The sequence below is a fragment of the Cyprinus carpio genome, chromosome B13 (assembly GCF_018340385.1).
Source record: "Cyprinus carpio isolate SPL01 chromosome B13, ASM1834038v1, whole genome shotgun sequence".
Lineage (NCBI taxonomy): Eukaryota > Metazoa > Chordata > Actinopteri > Cypriniformes > Cyprinidae > Cyprinus > Cyprinus carpio.
In genome coordinates, this window is record NC_056609.1 from 9168609 (window position 1) to 9188166 (window position 19558).

At 36.4% G+C, this 19558-nt stretch overlaps 1 protein-coding gene and 1 long non-coding RNA gene across 2 annotated transcripts; both read left to right on the forward strand.

Annotated features, from left to right (window-relative positions):
- The first annotated feature begins 7665 nt into the window (after positions 1-7665).
- LOC109066549 (calcium-dependent protein kinase 19-like) lies at positions 7666-10456 on the forward strand. The gene is made up of 6 exons (XM_042737673.1): positions 7666-8099; positions 8501-8854; positions 8980-9168; positions 9622-9716; positions 9844-9894; positions 10091-10456. Exons 1-6 carry the CDS (start codon positions 7961-7963, stop codon positions 10454-10456), a joined length of 1194 nt encoding a protein of 397 aa, XP_042593607.1. The 5' UTR covers positions 7666-7960.
- Positions 10457-10566: 110 nt separating this feature from the next.
- On the forward strand, positions 10567-11693 carry LOC122139392. The gene is made up of 3 exons (XR_006156237.1): positions 10567-10760; positions 11006-11234; positions 11342-11693. It is a non-coding gene; the product is annotated as an uncharacterized LOC122139392 (long non-coding RNA).
- The last annotated feature ends 7865 nt before the right edge of the window (positions 11694-19558 follow it).

Here is a 19558-nt window from a genome sequence, read left to right on the forward strand (position 1 = left end):
CATTTGTAATGTATTTGCACTTACATTAAAACATTTTAGGATTCTTTTAAATTTTTTTTTTTTTTACCTTTAAAATCTAATTATGCAGTTTTATTATATCATCAAGGCATTGCGCCATGCAGACAGTGCGCGGCTCCGCGCATTGACGGATGGATTTCAGACGATGCATTTTTTTTATTCTCTGGAAGACTACTTGGTAAGCATGTCACAATACATAACATTCTATCTTTATTACAAATGTTCGTAACGTTAACCCTTTGGGTTTTACGATTAATCCTCAATGTTGTTCTTAATTTCATCAATATGTCACATATGATTTACAGACACAATGAGCGAGCCTCTACACAGGATTTCGTATAAACGGTATCTAACTGATGCTGAAGAGGAAATTCCTCCAAGAACCATACGAAGATGGGCCCTAAAAAAAAGGTGTGTGGATAAAATTTCTCCCACTGCTAGGTCGATTAACACCAACCAAAACGCCATTAAAATTTTCCTCAATCAGCCGTTCTGGCGGGTGTACTTTTGTTTCTAATGCTTATGGTGCGAACAAGTTAGTCACCAATAATTCATAGTCGGTTCTTTTGATTCTACAGAGCATAACGTGTACACCCCATAAACTAAAAAAAAGATAAAGGTGTACCCCGGCTCCCGTATTACCGGTAATCACGTGAAGTTGCCTCTTCTGATCAGGGGATTTAGGCCCTGTCCCAAATGACACCCTAGCACTCGCGATCTTACTAGGAGTTTACACTTTCATGATTTATAGCGCGAGTATGTCCGATTTCTCTGCATGTTCTTGAATCAGTATAATATAATATTAGGTGTATAATAGTTGTGGTGTGAAATTTATTCTTATTATGATTCTTAAAGCATATATATTTTATATGTATCGCTATAGTTATCATTTTATGAGTGACTCTTTTTAGTAATTCAGTTTTATGAATCAGTTGGAGATGACTAACTGAATTCAAAAACAGAAACTATGATGTTACTATCAAGCAAGTAATTATTAAAAAAAGTTACAGCTTGGCACTTTTTGCTAAGTTTTGGAGGCATTAATGGCAGTAAACTTAGAATTTTATAAAAGCAGTAAGCACTTACATTTTATTCATTACTGTATATGTTTTTTTCTTTTTCAGAATTAAGGTAGCAGAAGACCTTGAGAATGTTATCAAGGAATGTCATAAGGTATGGTTCTTGTAATTTTCACAGTTTACAATTGATACATCCCTTTAATTAATTAATTAATTTAAAGGTATGGTTCACCAAAAAATGCAAATTTACTCACCCTCATGTTGTTCTAAACCTGTAGTTTCCTTGTTCTGTTGAACACAAAATAAGATATTTTAAAGAATGTCGGTAACAAAACAGTTTCTGTTCTCTGTTGACTTGCACTGTATTTTTTGTTTTATAGAATTTATACTATGGAAGTCAATGGGGTCCATTAACTGTTTGGTTACCTGCATTCTTCAAAATAGCTTACTGTATTTTGTGTTCAACAGGGAAGAAAATCTTACAGGTTTAGAACAACTTGAGGGTGAGTAAAGGATTACAGAACTTTCACTATCCTTTTTAATTAATTGCTCCTTTATAACAAGTAACTTATCTTATTTTTCTGTTTTCAAGGTGTGTTATCTCTTCAAAGAGTATTAATGTGATGTTAACAGGACCCATAATTCTCGTTTTTTGTTTTTTTTAGCCATTCCCAGACACCATCCCAGAAGACATCCAGCTAACTACTCCTGATGAAGAGTGCACTTCCAGTCCTGTTCAGATAGAGGATCCAGCGGATTCAGGTCAAACAAAAGATCAAACCCAACTACTACTTCTGGCACTTAAGCTCAAACACAGTTTGACCAATGACTGTCTTGAGGATATTATGAGAATCCTAAATGTTGTTGGTGGTAATGATTCGGTATGCAGGACAAAATACTCCCTTTTACAAAGCTTTCGATTATACCAAAGACATTATGAGAATCTGTTATTTGTGTGACCAGTGCAATGACATAATGTCAGCTGAAATGGACCATGTTCATTGTGTTCAATGCAACATTACTCATGACAAAGCCAGCAGGTTCACCAATAATTTTTTCATATACCTCTCCTTGGAAGATCAGATAAAAAATCTTTTGAAAATTCCAGGAATTGCAGACGAATTGGTAAAAAGGCAAAAAGAAACATCAACATCTCTCAGTGATATTTGTGATGGTTTTTTGTATCAGAAAGCTTTAAGTGGTTCAGATACGCCCCTTTCAACCCTTACCTTGACATTTAGCTGTGATGGTGTGCCAGTTTTTAAAAAGTCCACCTTGTAGTATTTGGCCTCTTTTAATGTAACATTAATGAGTTGCCGTTGAAAATGAGACAGGATAATGTACCTCCTTTGTGGACTGTGGTTTGGGGATAAGAAGCCTCATATGAGAACATTCTTAAATCCTTTTGTAGAGGAATGTGTAAAACTAGAGGACAGTGGTTTCACATGGGAAAAGGACAAAGGTGTTTCTATCAATACAAAAGTAATCCCTCTAGTTCTGATGAGTGACTCAGTTGCCAGACCTTTAATACAGAATGTCAAACAGTTCAATGGTGAATATGGCTGCTCCTATTGCCTTCACAAAGGAAAATGGATTGAAAAGGGCAGAGGATCTACTCGTGTATATCCTTTTCAGAAAGACCTCCAGCTTCGCAGTCAGGAACAGACAAATGAATTTGTAGAAGCTGCGTTAGAGTCTGGACAGCCTGTTATGGGTGTCAAAGGACCAAGTGCATTGTGTCGCCTTCCCAGTTTTGATGTCATTGAAGGGTCTGTGCCAGACTACATGCATTCAGTACTTCTGGGTGTTGCAAGAACTGTAACAGGGCTGTGGTTAAACAGTGAAAAACCATGAAAAGCACTGGTATATAGGTAGGTCTACAAAATTGATAGACGAGTTGCTTTTAAAGATTAAACCACCATGTAATGTACCTCGTGTGCCAAGGTCAGTCACATTGAGGAAATTCTGGAAAGCCCACGAGTGGTAGTACATGTGGCTCTTTATTATAGCTTGCCTGTACTAAAAGGTGTCTTGCCAGAACCACTACTGAATCACTGGTCCAAACTAGTTAAGGGTGTATCACTTCTGTTGGGTGAAAATATAACCAGAGACCAGATTACTGAGTCTGAGGCACTTTTAACAGATTTTGTGAAGGACATGGAGGTTATACTATGGGGAAGCCAATATGTCTTATAATGTCCATCTTTGCCTCCATTTACCAAGAAGTGTAGTTAACTGGGGGCCTTTGTGGGCTCAATCTGCCTTTGTATTTGAGTCTTATAATGCTAAACTACTTGACATGATCAAAAGCACTCAAGGTGTTGCACTGCAGATTGTCAAAACCTTTTGGTTACAAAAGGCTTTACCTTTTTATGGTCAGACTATCCTTAAAACATGCCTCAAATGAATGCAAGGAGATCTTTGAAACTCTGACAAGACCAAAAAACAGTTTGAAACATGTAACCCGCACATGTGATGTCACTGCACTCGATCGTCCTAAAGTGCGATTACTTAGGAGAGATGACTGTATTGCACTGAGTCGTTATGGGATACAAAAAGGCAGGGTAAAGTACTTTCAACGAATCATTACAAATGGCGAGGTGGTTCACTCAGAAGATTACAGCCGTGTATCTAAACGCAATTCCTTCACTGTTGTGTTGAATGACGAAGCTCAAAACTTTTTAGGATTAAAAGATTCTTGATTTGTCAAAATGAAAATGAGGAGAGGTGTTATGCCATTGGCAGATTCTATGAACAAGCAAAGCATAGTCTCTGTGCCTCAAATCCAAGTTACTTTGAACCAGTGTCAAAACTTCTTGGACATCTTACAGCTATTCCTGCTTCAGCTATCAAATGCAAATGTCTGATCATTCACACTGAAAACTCAAAGTTGATTACATTTTTTAGAAATATTAATCAGTCTGAATTCCTTAAATGAGACGTCAAATGAAACTAAGAGTGGCCTAAGTTGTTTTATTCAATTTGATCTTTAGTGTCAGTGTACAAAGTTTTTGGTACATTACTACATTACTAAAGCAATGCGAAATTTTATACAATGTGGTATATTTTTGCAAAGTGATTTTGAAGCAATTTGTATAAATAATTGTAACTTTTTCAGTTTATTTGTTATGGTTATGTTTATAACACTAACATGTCTTCATTATCATTGAAAAAAACATGTGATTGAATATTTAATATTTAATGGCAAAAAAATCAAATGTACATTACATTAGCAGTATTATATATTGTGCATTGTTTTTGCTGTTTATTTTAAACAAAAAATTATACTGATGATTTTAATACTGTGTGTGTTACCATTAATGTGTGTTATATTCTATCCCTTATAATGAATTAATGTCAACAAATTAAAGTGTACATAGCAATTTTGTATTGTGTGCATCGTGCTAGTTCTGGTTCCTTTTCAAAACATCAACTCATACAGTGAACCTACTGCCACTTAATGCCTTATCATCAATGTCCTCATGTATATCCTGCCAGGTAGTCAAAGTCAACTGTACTACATTAGTAGTGAGGTATTCTGCAATGTGACAAGCAAATAAATAAACTTGACTTATCTAATTCTTTTCTAACCCATTTGGCTCTTGTTTTATTTGTAGCCAATTATTTGTTTATGTTGTACATACTAATCAGGCATATTCTGTCACTTTACTGTAAACTATTTTAGAATGCAAAAAAAAAAAAAAAAAAAAATCCATTATTTAAAAATCCCATTTTAAATAATGGATACTTTTGCTCTCCATCCACATTCTACTGTAAGGTTGAAAATGTATTTTCTTGACCCTGAAATACATTTTTAAATATATTTTGGTAAATGAAGGTTGAAATTAAATATATTTTCGATTTCAAAAATATATTTTATTGAACTTCACAGTTACAACATATATTTAGCATATATTTAAAATATATTTTGGCCAAAATAAATGTATTTTTTTACCGTATGGGGTCATCCAGGAAACTGGACAATGAAACGGTTCGCGCCTTTCTACATTTGAAAATATGACGGTTATTATCGTCTTTCTGTGAGTGAGGCGGCTGACATTGAAACTGCTCGCTCGGTCCCGAATTATTTAATATTTGCCTGTTATTTTTATTTTATTTTTTATTTTGAGCGAATTTGAGTCGTGACATGTCAATGGAGAACAAAAACTGTAATCTGAACACAAGAAGGGTCAGAGATGTGTTCTGAGAGGTCCTGCAAACATACTGGCAAAATGAGGTAAGAAAATCGCTATCTTTATTATCTTTTGAAAATAGTAAAGTACGTTATATCGTTACATTACCAGAGTTTACAAATGGGTAACAAGGACATGTATCCTGCAGAAGGTAAATACCTGTGTGTGTATTTTTGTATTGCTTTATCACAGATGCTCAAGTTAGATGCTCATCTGAGGTTGTGTTACTGGTAAATTGTGTTAATGTCTTTTTTTTTAGAGATTTTTTCCCACATTTTCCTGATATGAGTCCCATGCATTAGGTGTGTTATATATGTTTTTATACTTATAATAGTCTCAAAGTGTTTTCTGAAACATATAATTGCAAATGTCGGTACAATTTAAACGAATTAATGAAAATAAATGTAAAAATGAATTAGGATTGTTAAGCAGTGGTTCTCAGTGTCAGGCCCCCTCTAACATAGTGATTATGCAGGGGAATCACTAAATTAAATATTAATGTTAATACATTTTAATTTAATCTTTGAGTAAGTTTTTTTTTTTTTTTTTTTACATTTAAGTACAGTACAGTTATGTAACTTTTGTTATAACATTTTAATTTAAACTTTAAGTTTTTCATTTACCTGCATGTAAGCACAGTGCATTGTTAATGTTCAAACTGTGTATTTACAATGTTAAAGTGGCTGACAACAATAAATGTTCTTATTAGGAATAAAACTGCCTCATTTTTGAACTGTAGAGCTGTAGTTGAATAGTTAGGCCTACTACACTGCTGAAATTTAATCTTGGTCATTATGGTGGAACTTAGAGAGACAAATATTTTCTGAAGTAGTACTTGGTATAAAAAGTTTGAGAACCACTGGTTTAAAGAAATTGTATAAAATGAAATCCTGCTTTTTAAGAATTTTTCATTAAAACATTTCTTCTTTCCCCTTGTGGAGTCATCAAGGATCCAGCTTATTGAAACATTGGTAAGAAACTGTTCATCTGGTTTTGATTTTACTTAGTTTAATAAAAATGTACTTCATTTGATTTTACTTGTTTCACACCAGAATAAAAAAAATCAGCTGGTTTCAGTCATAAAGGTACAAGGGTTTCTCTTGCAAGTGCCGTACAAAATATGCATTTATATGCAAAAATATGTCAAATTATTTGGCAAAAAACCTTTAAATATTATTGTATTTGGATTGTTCTTCTACATGTTTTTAACAACACATCCATGCATACTCTGCAAAATAAAGTTTGGGATTATTTCCATCTGTTTTATACAGTATGTTTTCTAAATAAAACTGCTGTTTTACAATTTTGAGCATGTGGTAGTTTATTGAAGTTAATTGTAAAGCCATTGCTGCCAGTCGATTTTTAGCCTTTATAATGTACAGTGTTGATCTAAATGCAAACTAGGCTCTAATTAAACATACAGTTGTGTATTTGGTGCAAGGTTCGACGGTGAAACAACTTCGTTATCAACGTTGATTCACTTTTCAAAATCAACACCTAATTCAACGTTAATCCAACGTCTACAGAACGACCATAATTCCCCCATGATGAAGGTAAGACGGTGAAACTTACTTTACTTTTAAATTAAATTAAAACGCCAGTAGTGAGCGTTTAATGAGTGAGTCACTGTTGTTCAGTCAAGCGATTCGTTCAAACGGCAGATTCATTAGATGTTTATTCATGGACTAATGAAACTTTGACTCAACCGATTCGTTCAGAACACGGATTCATTCAGCAATGAATCGGATGGTTGCTGTGAGATACGCTGTGGTTCCGCCTAAATGTAAGTGACCTAATATTATTGTATTTGCTTATTGAACTGTTTACTGAACTATTAAACAGTCGTAATGACCTTACTAACTGTATTTTTTAAATATAAAAATTTTTTTTTTTTTTTTTTTTTTTTTTTTTTTTTTTTTTTTTACCTCAGCTTAACTTGTTTGCCGTTAATGTCGAGCCCGGAGTCAATGTGCCGGGGCTCAAACCCCGGACTAATTTAAACCCTGATTATATATTTGAATCATGCATGAATGTTCCCAAACACGGTGACATGCGATCTCTGTGTGAGATATGTGATTGTTGTCATATTTCTATAAAAATCTAAAATACATGTTTCTACTAAAGTAAAAATTGATGATAAATACACCTTTCGTATGGAATCAAATAGTAAGCAGTTTGAGTGTCTTTATCATCATATTTATTTCCACATAAAAGCAACAGAACTGAGATTATATCATGTTTATTAGCAACACAGCACGTGCGTGTGAATAACGAGATGTCTGCCTTTGATCTCGTTGGTATCTTCTCCCACTTGGAGAGGTCTTATTTCACTCCTTCCCTCACTGCAGCCAGCTACTCTCGCCTACATTTCAGGCAAAGGCGAGGTGCATCTCATACAAGCCTAATGTTTAAAAAATGCACATCACATCGGGACTCCTTCATTCTATTCCATTATGCAAATTGCGTTCCATTTCCATGACGTCACACAGCAGCCGTGATATCGCTGAGTCTTTCTGAGGATTCATATGCTATTAGGAGTATCATCGGTGACAGACGCTAATTTTCTGAGTGAATTTGCAACACAGAGAGTTAGTCTAGCTTTAGTCAAAGAGACAGCGCGAGTGAAATTATCTTTTGACAAAAGTCTTCATATCTAAACGCACAGTGTGCAGACTTTACAGTCTACAGAGTCTACTACACAAAGTGCAGAATTGCAGATAAATTACCACAATGCACACATTTGATACATTTACACCGGACAATATGTCTTCAAGATTATCGTCCATGTCTGAGGAGAGCGTAGAGAGTCAGTTGAGTCTTGGCTCTCAGAGTGTCACGGAGGCCCCTCCTGAGGAGAAGAGCTCAACAGGTGAAACTGTTCAGCTCTGATCTACACACATCTCACAAATTCAGGACAGCAGTAGATGGGTTATAGTGGGGCTTGTAGTGTTTCTGTCATTTGTTCTCTAGCATTGGAGAGCGTAGTATTTGATGTTTGCTGGTAATTAACACTAGTGGCCGACTTAAAAATGTACAAAATATAAAAATTGAAATAATGTAAGAAATATTCATGAAATAATGTAGGCCTATCTGTTTGGCAAATAGAAATAATTCCATTAAGTTCCATAAACACCAAGAGTTACTGTTTCAGTTTTTTTTTTAGTGCTTCAACCTATTTCAGTTAGTTGCCAAGGCAATTAAAAATGTTTTAGTTTTAGTTAATGATGATAACCCTGGGTCATATTTGTCACTAATATTTGTTTTTCTTAGTTTCAGAAAAGCATGGCAGCAGGAGGAAGAAGAACATAATTTCGTCTTTCTTCAAGAAAGTACGTAAGGCTGTGAAGCTTCCCTTCTGCTCCAAGAACACAGTGGACTGTCAACCACAGCCGGACCCACAGTTTGACAACCCTACACCTAGCCTGGAAGGGCGAAGTGATGCCGCTTTATCCAGTTCGGATAGCTGCCCAGAGCAGTCCAGCTTTACACTTCCAGGTGAAGTGCTTGTTGAGCCAGTAGGAGCTTCAGCTTGCCTGAACCTAAAGACATTATCCAGATTAGATGACTCTACACCTAACGTCATCTCTGAGGACAGTACAGAGAGACTGAAATTGGAGGCTTCAGGTGAGAATAAAACTGCATTACAAACAGAGGACATCTGTGCAGCTATAACAGTAAAATGTCAACTATTTTCATTTAATTCAAGGTCAGAGATCTCTAATAGTTGTTATTAAATTTGTTGATCTTAGTTACAAAAAAGGGTACAGAAGAACATAGGAAGAGGAGAGGAATCCACTCTTTCCTCAAGAGCGTGTGGAAGGCTGTGAAAAAGCCTTTCTGCTGCCAGGACAAAGTGGAGCCTTTTGTTCCTCCGCCAGAACTGGATGATCCTGAGCCGTCACCTGTCCCAGAGTCTTCAGACTGCGCCCCCACTAATGGTAAATCTGTGATCATTACAACAAGATAAATGTCACTGAAGTAATAAACTGCTTTCAAATAAGTTTATTAAATATGCTTAAACTTAAAGTTAATTTGCAGTAAGCTGGCATCCACTGTCTCTTGAACATGTTTGTGCCTTATTCATTTTTATTTTCTATATTAATATTGTTTATTGTCACAAGGCACCAATTAAGGCTGTGCCTTTTAAGAATTAACCAACTAGCAGTTAGCTTAGTTGATTATTTTATTTTAATTTGAACAATTTTTATGCAAATTACTTTGTAAATTATTACAAATCTTGAAGAAAAAAGAAAAAGAATAACTCATACTGTTTTAAGCATTTTATGCAACTTCAAATCATCTAGCAAGCTTTTAATATATAATACATTGTATGATATATAATACAATATATAATATGTTCTCGTGTATGTGTTTTTTTTTTTTTTTTTTAGAATCCCTTCGCTCTCGCTATAAAGTGCAAAAGATTATTGGAGAAGGAGGCTATGGCAAGGTGTATGAGGGAATCCGTATTTCTGATGGCAAAAAGGTAGACAGACATTTTGCTCTTACATTGAAATCAGAAAAAAAGGTTTTATTCTTAAATACTCAGTTCTTCATGGTTAGGTTAAGGTAAGGTGTTCAGTATGCTCAACTGTGTTTTTTACCTTTTGCAGGTTGCCATCAAACGTATTCAAAAGACTGTACGGGATCAGTATCTTCAAACTGTAAGCTGGCAAAACATAATATGTATTGATTACTGTAGTTAATTCACTTGTACGTAACATTAAGCATGAATTCAATAGACAATTAGGCAGCAAAAAACTTCAAAGTTCAAAGCAATGTAGAGTACAGTACATTTAAAAACGATACATATTCTTCAGACTTTTACCAAATTAACCTTTTGTCGCTTCTTTTCTGTAGACTGTGCATCCCAAACCTCTTATTACCGAAGTTGCGCTGATGCTAATGATGAGGCAAGGACCCATAAGCCCCTACGTCATCCAACTATATGAGTGGTTTGAGCACCCTCAAGTATTCACTCTCATTATGGAGAATCCGGATCCCTGCGAGAGCTTGTTTGACTTCATCAACAACAATCCTAACATGAATGAGAAGACAGCACGGCTCATCATGTGTCAGGCGGTGCAAGCAGTACAGCACTGCATTGAGCGCGGTGTTTTTCATAACGATATTCATCCAGAGAATATCCTGTTGAGAAAACACACTTTGGAGCTCAAGCTGATAGACTTTGGCTGTGGTCAACTACTTAGTAGTAATGGCTACTAATGCAGGCAATATAGAGGTGAGCTGGCATTTTGTGTAACAGAGTGTGGAAACTAGCATGTAGTGACTTATTACTGATCATGTGACACTTAAGAATTGCTCAACGCTGAACATGTCTTTCTTACAGGAATACAGGCTTACTTCCCACCTGAACTCTTCACCTGTGGCAAATTCCACGCCGTCTCTACAAATGTCTGGACTCTAGGTGTGCTGTTGTATGAGATGGTGAACACATGTTCTCCATTTTGCAATATAACGGAAATCACGAAAGCCAAAATTAGGTTTGAAAACCCAGATTTATCCAAAGGTGAGAGAATAGCACTGATAACACACACATACAGCTTCTGCACAGAATTAACAAACATTGGTTGAGAATGTCTTTAGTATTTACCAACTGATGTTAGAGGTTACAATTATGTGTTCAGAGATACGTTTGTAATAATTGTAAACTCCCTTAACCTTAAATTAACCACATTTCAGAAGCTGTTTTTTTCGTACATGTCACAATTAGTGTCACATGGTCACAACTAACCAGCTCTCTCCTGAAAACAGAATGCCGTGATCTGATTGTCCAGTGCCTAAACCGTGATCCAGCTGAACGGCTGACCCTCGAGCAGATCTTGCAGCATGACTGGTGTAAAACAGTGGATCTAAAACGAAGAGAGTCAGAGGATTGAAACGTCATTGGTTTCAGAGTTGAGACCGTGACAGACACTACATTTGTGCTGTCATCTTCAATTCTGAATCATATATGATGTAAATTTAAAATATGATCAGTGAAGTGAGTTCATTTTAACAATCTTGTTATCATATAATATATGACGACTAGAAAAAAGACTTGAGTGAAGACAGTTAGTGTGAAGAATCCTCTGGTTTTCTCTTTCCTAGGGTTGGACACACCTTCCAGTGAAAAAGCATATGAATTCACATGCTGATGGAAACTGGAAACTCAAGCCCTCATGTAAGCCCTCTTCTAAAGAATTAGAGAGCTCGGAGCACCCCGTAATTCAGAGCCTGTCCACATTCTTACGGGCCCGTCTGAAAATGAGCATCGATAGTTCTAGTCCTCAGAGCCGTATGTGCTTTGTTTTAAAGGCTTGGTTTTGGCTTTGTTAAAGCGTAGTTTTAGCTTTGTTTTAAAAGCATAGTTTCGGCTTTGTTTTAAAAGCATAGTTTTAGGTTTGTTTTAAAAGTGAAGTTATGCTGTTTTAAAAGGAATATATCATTAGGAAGCAATAAAAAAGGGCTTTTTTATTATATCTAAAAATATATATAATATTGAATAAAAATTATCAAAATAGTATTTGTCTTAACATTTTTATTAATGTTATTTGGTGGATTTTTGGCTAAAAAAATCAAATTATAAAAATATGTGATGACCATTTACACACACACCCACACGTGTATAAATAGAGAAAAAATTATAATAAAGTAGCATATACTGGTTTATATGTAGTGGTAGCATGACTGTTTCATCCTGTGTTATTGTATACTAAGATACAATTACAGTTTTTGTTAATATTTTGAATCAGTTTTTATTTTTTATATTTTCCATTTCCAGTTATTTTAGTTGCCTTGGCAAGTAAAACGTTTGTGTGTGTGTGTAATTTTATTTTAGTTAATGTTTATTTTATTTTATTTCAAGTAACAGAATTTTTCATGGTTTTAGTTTTACTTAACTATTAAAACCCTGTTGCCGACAAATGAAATTCATGAAATGTATAAATGAAATTTAGAAGGTTCAATGTTTTATTACTCTGAGGAAGTAAATAACAGTACACAAATAAATATATGATATTAAAACACTTAAAATGCAGTCTGTGTAAAATAGTTTTAAGCAAAGCTTTAGCAAACTTGATTATTATTATGATATATAGACTATAATTACAAACCCGATTCCAAAAAAGTTGGGACACTGTACAAATTGTGAGTAAAAAAGGAATGGAATAATTTACAAATCGCATAGACTTATATTTTATTCACAATAGAATATAGATGATATATCAAATGTTGAAAGTGAGACATTTTGAAATGTCATGCCAAATATTGGCTCATTTTGGATTTCATGAGAACTACACATTCCAAAAAAGTTGGGACCGGTAGCAATAAAAGGTCGGAAAAGTTAAATGTACATATAAGGAACAGCTGGAGGACCAATTTGCAACTTATTAGGTCAATCGGCAACATGATTGGGTATAAAACGAGCCTCTCAGAGTGGTAGTGTCTCTCAGAAGTCAAGATGGGCAGAGGATCACCAATTCCCCCAATGCTGCAGCAAAAAAATAGTGGAGCAATATCAGAAAGGAGTTTCTCAGAGAAAAATTGCAAAGAGTTAGAAGTTATCATCATGTACAGTGCATAATATCATCCAAAGATTCAGAGAATCTGGAACAATCTCTGTGCGAAACAGGTCAAGGCCGGAAAACCATACTGGATGCACGTGATCTTCGGGCCCTTAGACGGCACTGCATCACATACAGGAATGCTACTGTAATGGAAATCACAACATGGGCTCAGGAATACTTCCAGAAAACGGTGAACACAATCCACCCTGCCATTCGCCGTTGCCGGCTAAAACTCTATAGGTCAAAAAAGAAGCCATATCTAAACATGATCCAGAAGCACAGGTGTTTTCTCTGGGCCAAGGCTCATTTAAAATGGACTGTGACAAAGTGGAAAGTGGAAAACTGTTCTGTGGTCAGACGAATCAAAATTTTAAGTTCGTTTTGGAAAACTGGAACGCCATGTCATCTGGACTAAAGAGGACAAGGACAACCCAAGTTGTTATCAGCGCTCAGTTCAGAAGCCTGCATCTCTGATGGTATGGGGTTGCATGAGTGCGTGTGGCATGGTCAGCTTACACATCTGGAAAGGCACTATCAATGCTGAAAAGTATATCCAAGTTCTAGAACAACATATGCTCCCATCCAGATGTCGTCTCTTTCAGGGAAGACCTTGCATTTTCCAACATGACAATGCCAGACCACATACTGCATCAATTACAACATCATGGCTGCGTAGAAGGAGGATCCGGGCACTGAAATGGCCAGCCTGCAGTCCAGATCTTTCACCCACAGAAAACATTTGGCGCATCATAAACAGGAAGATGCGACAAAGAAGACCTAAGACAGTTGAGCAACTAGAAGCCTGTATTAGACAAGAATGGGACAGCATTCCTATTCCTAAACTTGAGCAACTTGTCTCCTCAGTCCCCAGACGTTTGCAGACTGTTATAAAAAGAAGATGGGATGCCACACAGTGGTAAACATGGCCTTGTCCTGACTTTTTTGAGATGTGTTGATGCCATGAAATTTAAAAATCAACTTATTTTTCCCTTAAAATGATACATTTTCTCAGTTTAAACATTTGATGTCATCTACGCTGTATTCTGAATAAAATATTGAAATTTGAAACTTCCACATCATTGCATTCTGTTTTTATTCACAATTTGTAGTGTCCCAACTTTTTTGGAATCGGGTTTGAATATACTAGTATAATGTAATTATAAATATTCTGAACCCCAGGATAAAAATCTGTAAAAAAAAAGTTGTTGCATAATTATGTCATAAAATCTCATGTCTGATTGTGGGGGGAAATGGGAAAAATGGTTTTACTCTTCACCAGGATACAAAAGCAACTCACCAACTGTCGAGAGATCAAGGAGAGGGACAGAAAATAATATGCAAATTGTGAAATGCAACAATTATATTCAACCTGCAATTTAGAGTCATACATTCTCGGCTTCTTCTGTAATTGTCTGCATTTGAAGAGGGAAGATTTGCAGCAAGAAAACATGCAATTAAGAGAATGAAGAACACACTCAGCATTTAGTGCCTTTAAAGTTATCAGGGCTCAGATGCAACAGCCAATCAGAGTAGACTGAAGAGGTGCAGAGGCAGAATGAAGAGGGAAGAAGGTGGGGTATGAGCAGACAAGGGAACATGAACTATCATGAATAAGAACTTGACACTTTATTCAAACAACAGCAGCAGAAATCTGAATTTTTTGGCACATTCTTTCAGATCCATTTAAAGAGGCAGCTCTACCAGTGGGGCATGTGCTGACAACTGCCACTCCAATACTTGGTAGAAATTTTATAGTTATACATTTTTATGCAGTATCTCCTGGACTGCTTTTCAATGGCAGTGCTTCAGTGTAATGGGGGGGAAAACCATGCAATAATAGCAAGAAGCATGTCTATATGGGTTTCATAGCACAGCGCATTTCACATCCTGTGTGAAAGGGCCTTACGTTGACCTCAAAGGCTGCACACGCATGCAGTGCACTCAGTGTAGTGCTCTTCACAAACAAATGACTGTAACAAATTAGTTCTTCATAGTGAATCAGAAAACACTATTGAGCATGACTGGTGTAGCCTGACTCAGAGAAAAAACAAAAAAACAAAACACAGTTTGAATCAGTGCAAAGAATTCTTCACAAAACAAACTCCGCTCATAGCAGTTACTCTGAAATCAACACTTGTTGAATAAACTGAATTGCAAAATGTTCTTGTTCTCTGTAAAAATGATAAATCTACTTCTCAAGCTCAGACAAATCCTGATGTGTTATATGGCCCTTTTCGGATGGGATTAATTTTTCCTGAGTAGGTTATGGAGATGTGTTGTGTACACTGTGTGTGTGTGTGTGTGTGAGAGAGAGAGAGAGAGAGAGAGAGAGAGAGAGAGAGAGAGTTTGTTTGAAAGTGGAAAAAAAAGTGAAAGTGACATACATACAGCCAAGTATGGTGACCCATACTCAGAATTCATGCTCTGTATTTAACCCATCCAAAGTGCACACACACACACACACACACCGTGAACACACACCCGGAGCAGTGGGCAGCCATTTATGCTGCGGCGCCCGGGGAGCAGTTGGGGGTTCGGTGCCTTGCTCAAGGGAACCTCAGTCATGGTATTGCCGGCCCGAGACTCGAACCCACAACCTTAGGGTTAGGAGTCAAACTCTCTAACCATTAGGCCACGACTTCCCCAGAAACGTTTTTACGTCTTGTGTATTAGTATTAGTATTTTCCAATGCTTCAAATTATTTTGACCTTTTTCCAGTACTATAGTATTTTCTTGTGGCGTGTGGATTCTCCAACAGAAATAAATATGAAGTCAATTAGATGATCCCAATCATGTAAGCTATAATTGTACGGCAGTGTTAGGTAAGAATCTTGTCTTACATGTAGGATAGGCAATTTCAGAGAGGCTAGCAATAGCAAGGGCTCATCCACATGAAGCCAGAGCTTTCCCTATCCGATCGTTTTTTTTTTTTTTTTTTCTTGTTCTTCCGTAAACATGGTGTCATCTTAAGAAATATCTGCGTACACATGAAACCACTCAAAGCAATGTAGTATACATGCCAGACCAGTATGTGGCACTGTATTTCTGCCACAGAGATACATTAAAAACAGAGAAGACTTGGAGCATGCACATAAACTTGCATGCTGTATATAAATTGAGCGGCAACCTCCTGCTCTCTCTCATGAAGCCAATAAGGAAGTGACTAAAACTGCAATTCATCGACTGGCCGCTTGAGGCTGGCTGCAAAAGGGAGTCAATCCCATAGACTCCCCATGTTAAAATGCCCAACTTTACAGGAGAAAAAAAAACGTTTACAGCCTGGTGCAAAAAATTATTTTGGTCTATATAGCTAATTTTGCTCTTCATGACAACTGTGAGGGGGTGAATTTTTTTATAACTCATCCGTTTAAATTATATTAAGCCTTAAAATTCTGCATAATTAAGGGCGTGGCTACTTGAGTGACGTGCTGCCAAAATGGCGACGGCCCGCTCTGCACACTTTGAGCTTCAAAAATGCTCTTCAGCAGTCTATGGGTGACGTCACAGACACTACATCCATGTTTTTATACAGTCTATGATATAAACCCAAATCGGGGGCAGTCGTGCCCTTAAGCCCGTGACACACTGCACAATTTTCAGCTGTCCCAGACGAAAGATGGGCATCATGAAACAATCGTGGCAATTTCTGTGATCGTGGCTCCTAATCGGTGGTCCTATGTCGTACAGTGAGAGAGTTTCAAGGATAGCCGTTGTCATAGTCTTGTGACCAAAGAAAGCCTACGATAATTTTCTGTCAGTGGTTTATTCCAGAAAGCAGGGTTAACTTACCATCTGTTAAACCCTGAACTCCGTTTAATCTTTAATCCTTGAGAAAAAAAAATTATATATATTTTTTAATGCTAATTATATATGAAGATATATCAGATATGTATTTTCTATTATAGAAATACATTATAGAAAATACCGATCCATGTGTGAGATGATAATATAAAATGTAATATATAATACAGTAAATTAAATATTAGCTTGTCATAATAGTGTTTTATAATTTATACAGATAACTGTTATATATGCCAATAAAATAAATATAATAACCATATTTGAATAATATATTAACTTATTTATTACTTACATTAGCGCTTTATAAATAACATATCATACAACTACATACACACACAGAGAGAGAGAGAGAGAGATGTGTGTGTGTGTGTGTGTGTGTGTGTGTATATATTTATATATATATATATATATATATATATATTAGGCTACATTATTACATTACTATATTGTAATCATATTTAATATTGTGCACAATCTGTCAAGCCCACTGGACTCTGGTCAGTATGTCACGCATGCGCTGATAGTTCTGGAGTGAACTAACCCTGTAACAGCTGCTGCTTCGGAGCAGGTTATCTTCAGAGAGCAAGTTACTATGGTTCACTGGCAGCTCGTGGGTTTTAAAATAGAGGAGGCACACTAGTTGTGTTGGTCTGGGGATCCCTGCCAATTATTATTATTATGTGCTTAACCGCTTTAAAATGGCTTTTTGGTTGCTTTTAGTCAGTCAACGTAAAGAAATACAACACACATACAACAATATAATATAACTTCACTTACCTGGCCTATCACTTGAAGCAAACATCCATCCTCACGTTACTGTAATTAAGTTGTTTTTTCGTTACTTGTACTTTTTTGAGTATATTTTAAAATCTGTACTTTTACTTGTACTTAAGTACAAATTAAGCAAAACAATCTAATTTGTAACTTTTAAATCATAGTTTGTTACTGAGTACGCCCACAATTTGAATTGATATGCAAACCTTTGAAGGCACTTCAGCAGTCAATAACAGCCCTCTGAACCGGGAATAGCGCCGCTGCAGCAGGTGAAGAGCTGATCAGACAGTGAGGGAGCTCAGTGTAATTTATGGACCCAAAGCTTGGAGAAACAAACTACATGGTAGTGTTATCATAAATATCTATGTTTCGATACCAATGCTGAAATATCTGACACGGTTCCATTACTCATTTTCCACAGTATCTACCGAATATACCGATACAATCTGTGTCTCTCTTTCCTCTCTGACAGTGAGTTTGCATGCATCCCTTCCTGTTGATTACAGTCTGAATGTCTGCGTGGGATTGCAGCAGGTATTCTGCATAATTTTAATCATTCCCGCGCAAATGTGGCGAGCGTTTTATTGTAACATGAGAACTCTGTCATGTAAAAACACTTATAAAAATTCAGTGTTGTCATATTTTGATTACCTCAAACTGAATTGAGGTCATTTGTATTATAATTTTATTACTGAGTGTGTACTTGGCTTTTTTTTTTTTTTTTTTTTTTTTTTTTTTTTAATTCAGTTTGAAATCAAGCTTCCTTAAAACACTTGGCTGAGTGAATCAGACAAGACGACGATGAAGAAATGCTGTAGCATCAAGTTTTAAGGGGAGTCATGAGGGAGTACAGTGCTGGTTTCGCCAATAAGCTTTTGCTAAAAGACGGAGCAGTTCCCACTTTGTCACTCTGCGCAATCCTCTTGTTTAATATTCTCAGGGTCTGAATCCGGCTTGAATTGATATGGCAATATTGATGCCATCCTTAACTATAACAGAGCAGAGGGAACTTGCTGCTTTGACAAGGAGCGGGGCAGTACTGAAACACCGGCTGAGCTGTTTGCCAATCCCAACGCACTGCGACAGCTAACCAATCACAACACATTTTGTTTTTCGGAAGGCGGGCTTTCATCAAACCTGGAACTAATCGAGCCGTTTGTGCCAGGCTGGGGAGGAAGGTATTGTTATAATGTAAATTATGTGGGAAAATGATGTGTTTTTTAAACCACCAAGCGTGAGAGCATGTTCTAGTACACCCCCCAAAATGAAATCAAGACTTTGTAAAAGAGCATATTAGGACCTATTTAATCACTCCTATACAACCAAGGTATTGAAGTTAGAAATTCCTGTATCATCATGACTACTAATTTGCGTACTTTGTCAATAAAATAAAAGTGGGTTTTGTTCAAAGTTGCTATTATGAACACAGATCCTTGATATGAATATTTTTTGGTAAATATTGCCAGCTGAAAAGTAACTAGTATCTAGTACTCTGAGTAGTTTTTGAGAGGAGTACTTTGTACTTTTACTTAAGTGCTGTTTTGACACCAATACTTTTACTTGTAATTGAGTATTATTTTAGCAATGTAACAGTACTTGTACTTAAGTACAAATATTCAGTACTCTTTCCACCACTGGTCGTTTTTTGCGTTGACAGGCAGGTAGGACAGCCTATTGTTGTTCTTGGACCAGAGGGATATGATTGGACAGGCATTTTATGGTCCTGCGCCTTCCACACTGTAAGGTCTGTTTTGGGTTTTGTTTCTTGTTCATTGTTTTCATGTCTTTTATTTAGTAGTAAGTTTCATGCTGTTAGTGTCATGCTTCCCTTGTCCTCTTGTCATCTTGCTATTGGTTCCTCTTGTTCTTTGTGTTCATGTTCTGATTGGTTTATTGTCTTGTCATGGGATTATCAGTTTTGTTTATTTGTTGGTCGTTTTAGTCATGTGCCTTGTTCCCCATTGGTTTGTTCTTGTCATGTGTCCATCTTTGTCTGTTCTAAGTAGCCATGTTTTTGCCATTGTTCCTTGTCGTGTATTAACGTATGTACCTGCTGTTGGCGAGTCAAGTCTGTTCATACCTCGTCAAGTCTTTGTTTATTGTTTGGATTGCACTTCTGTAAATAAACTGCACTTGGGTTCATCTATGCTCGCCTTCAGTGGACTACTCATTACACACACTGAAA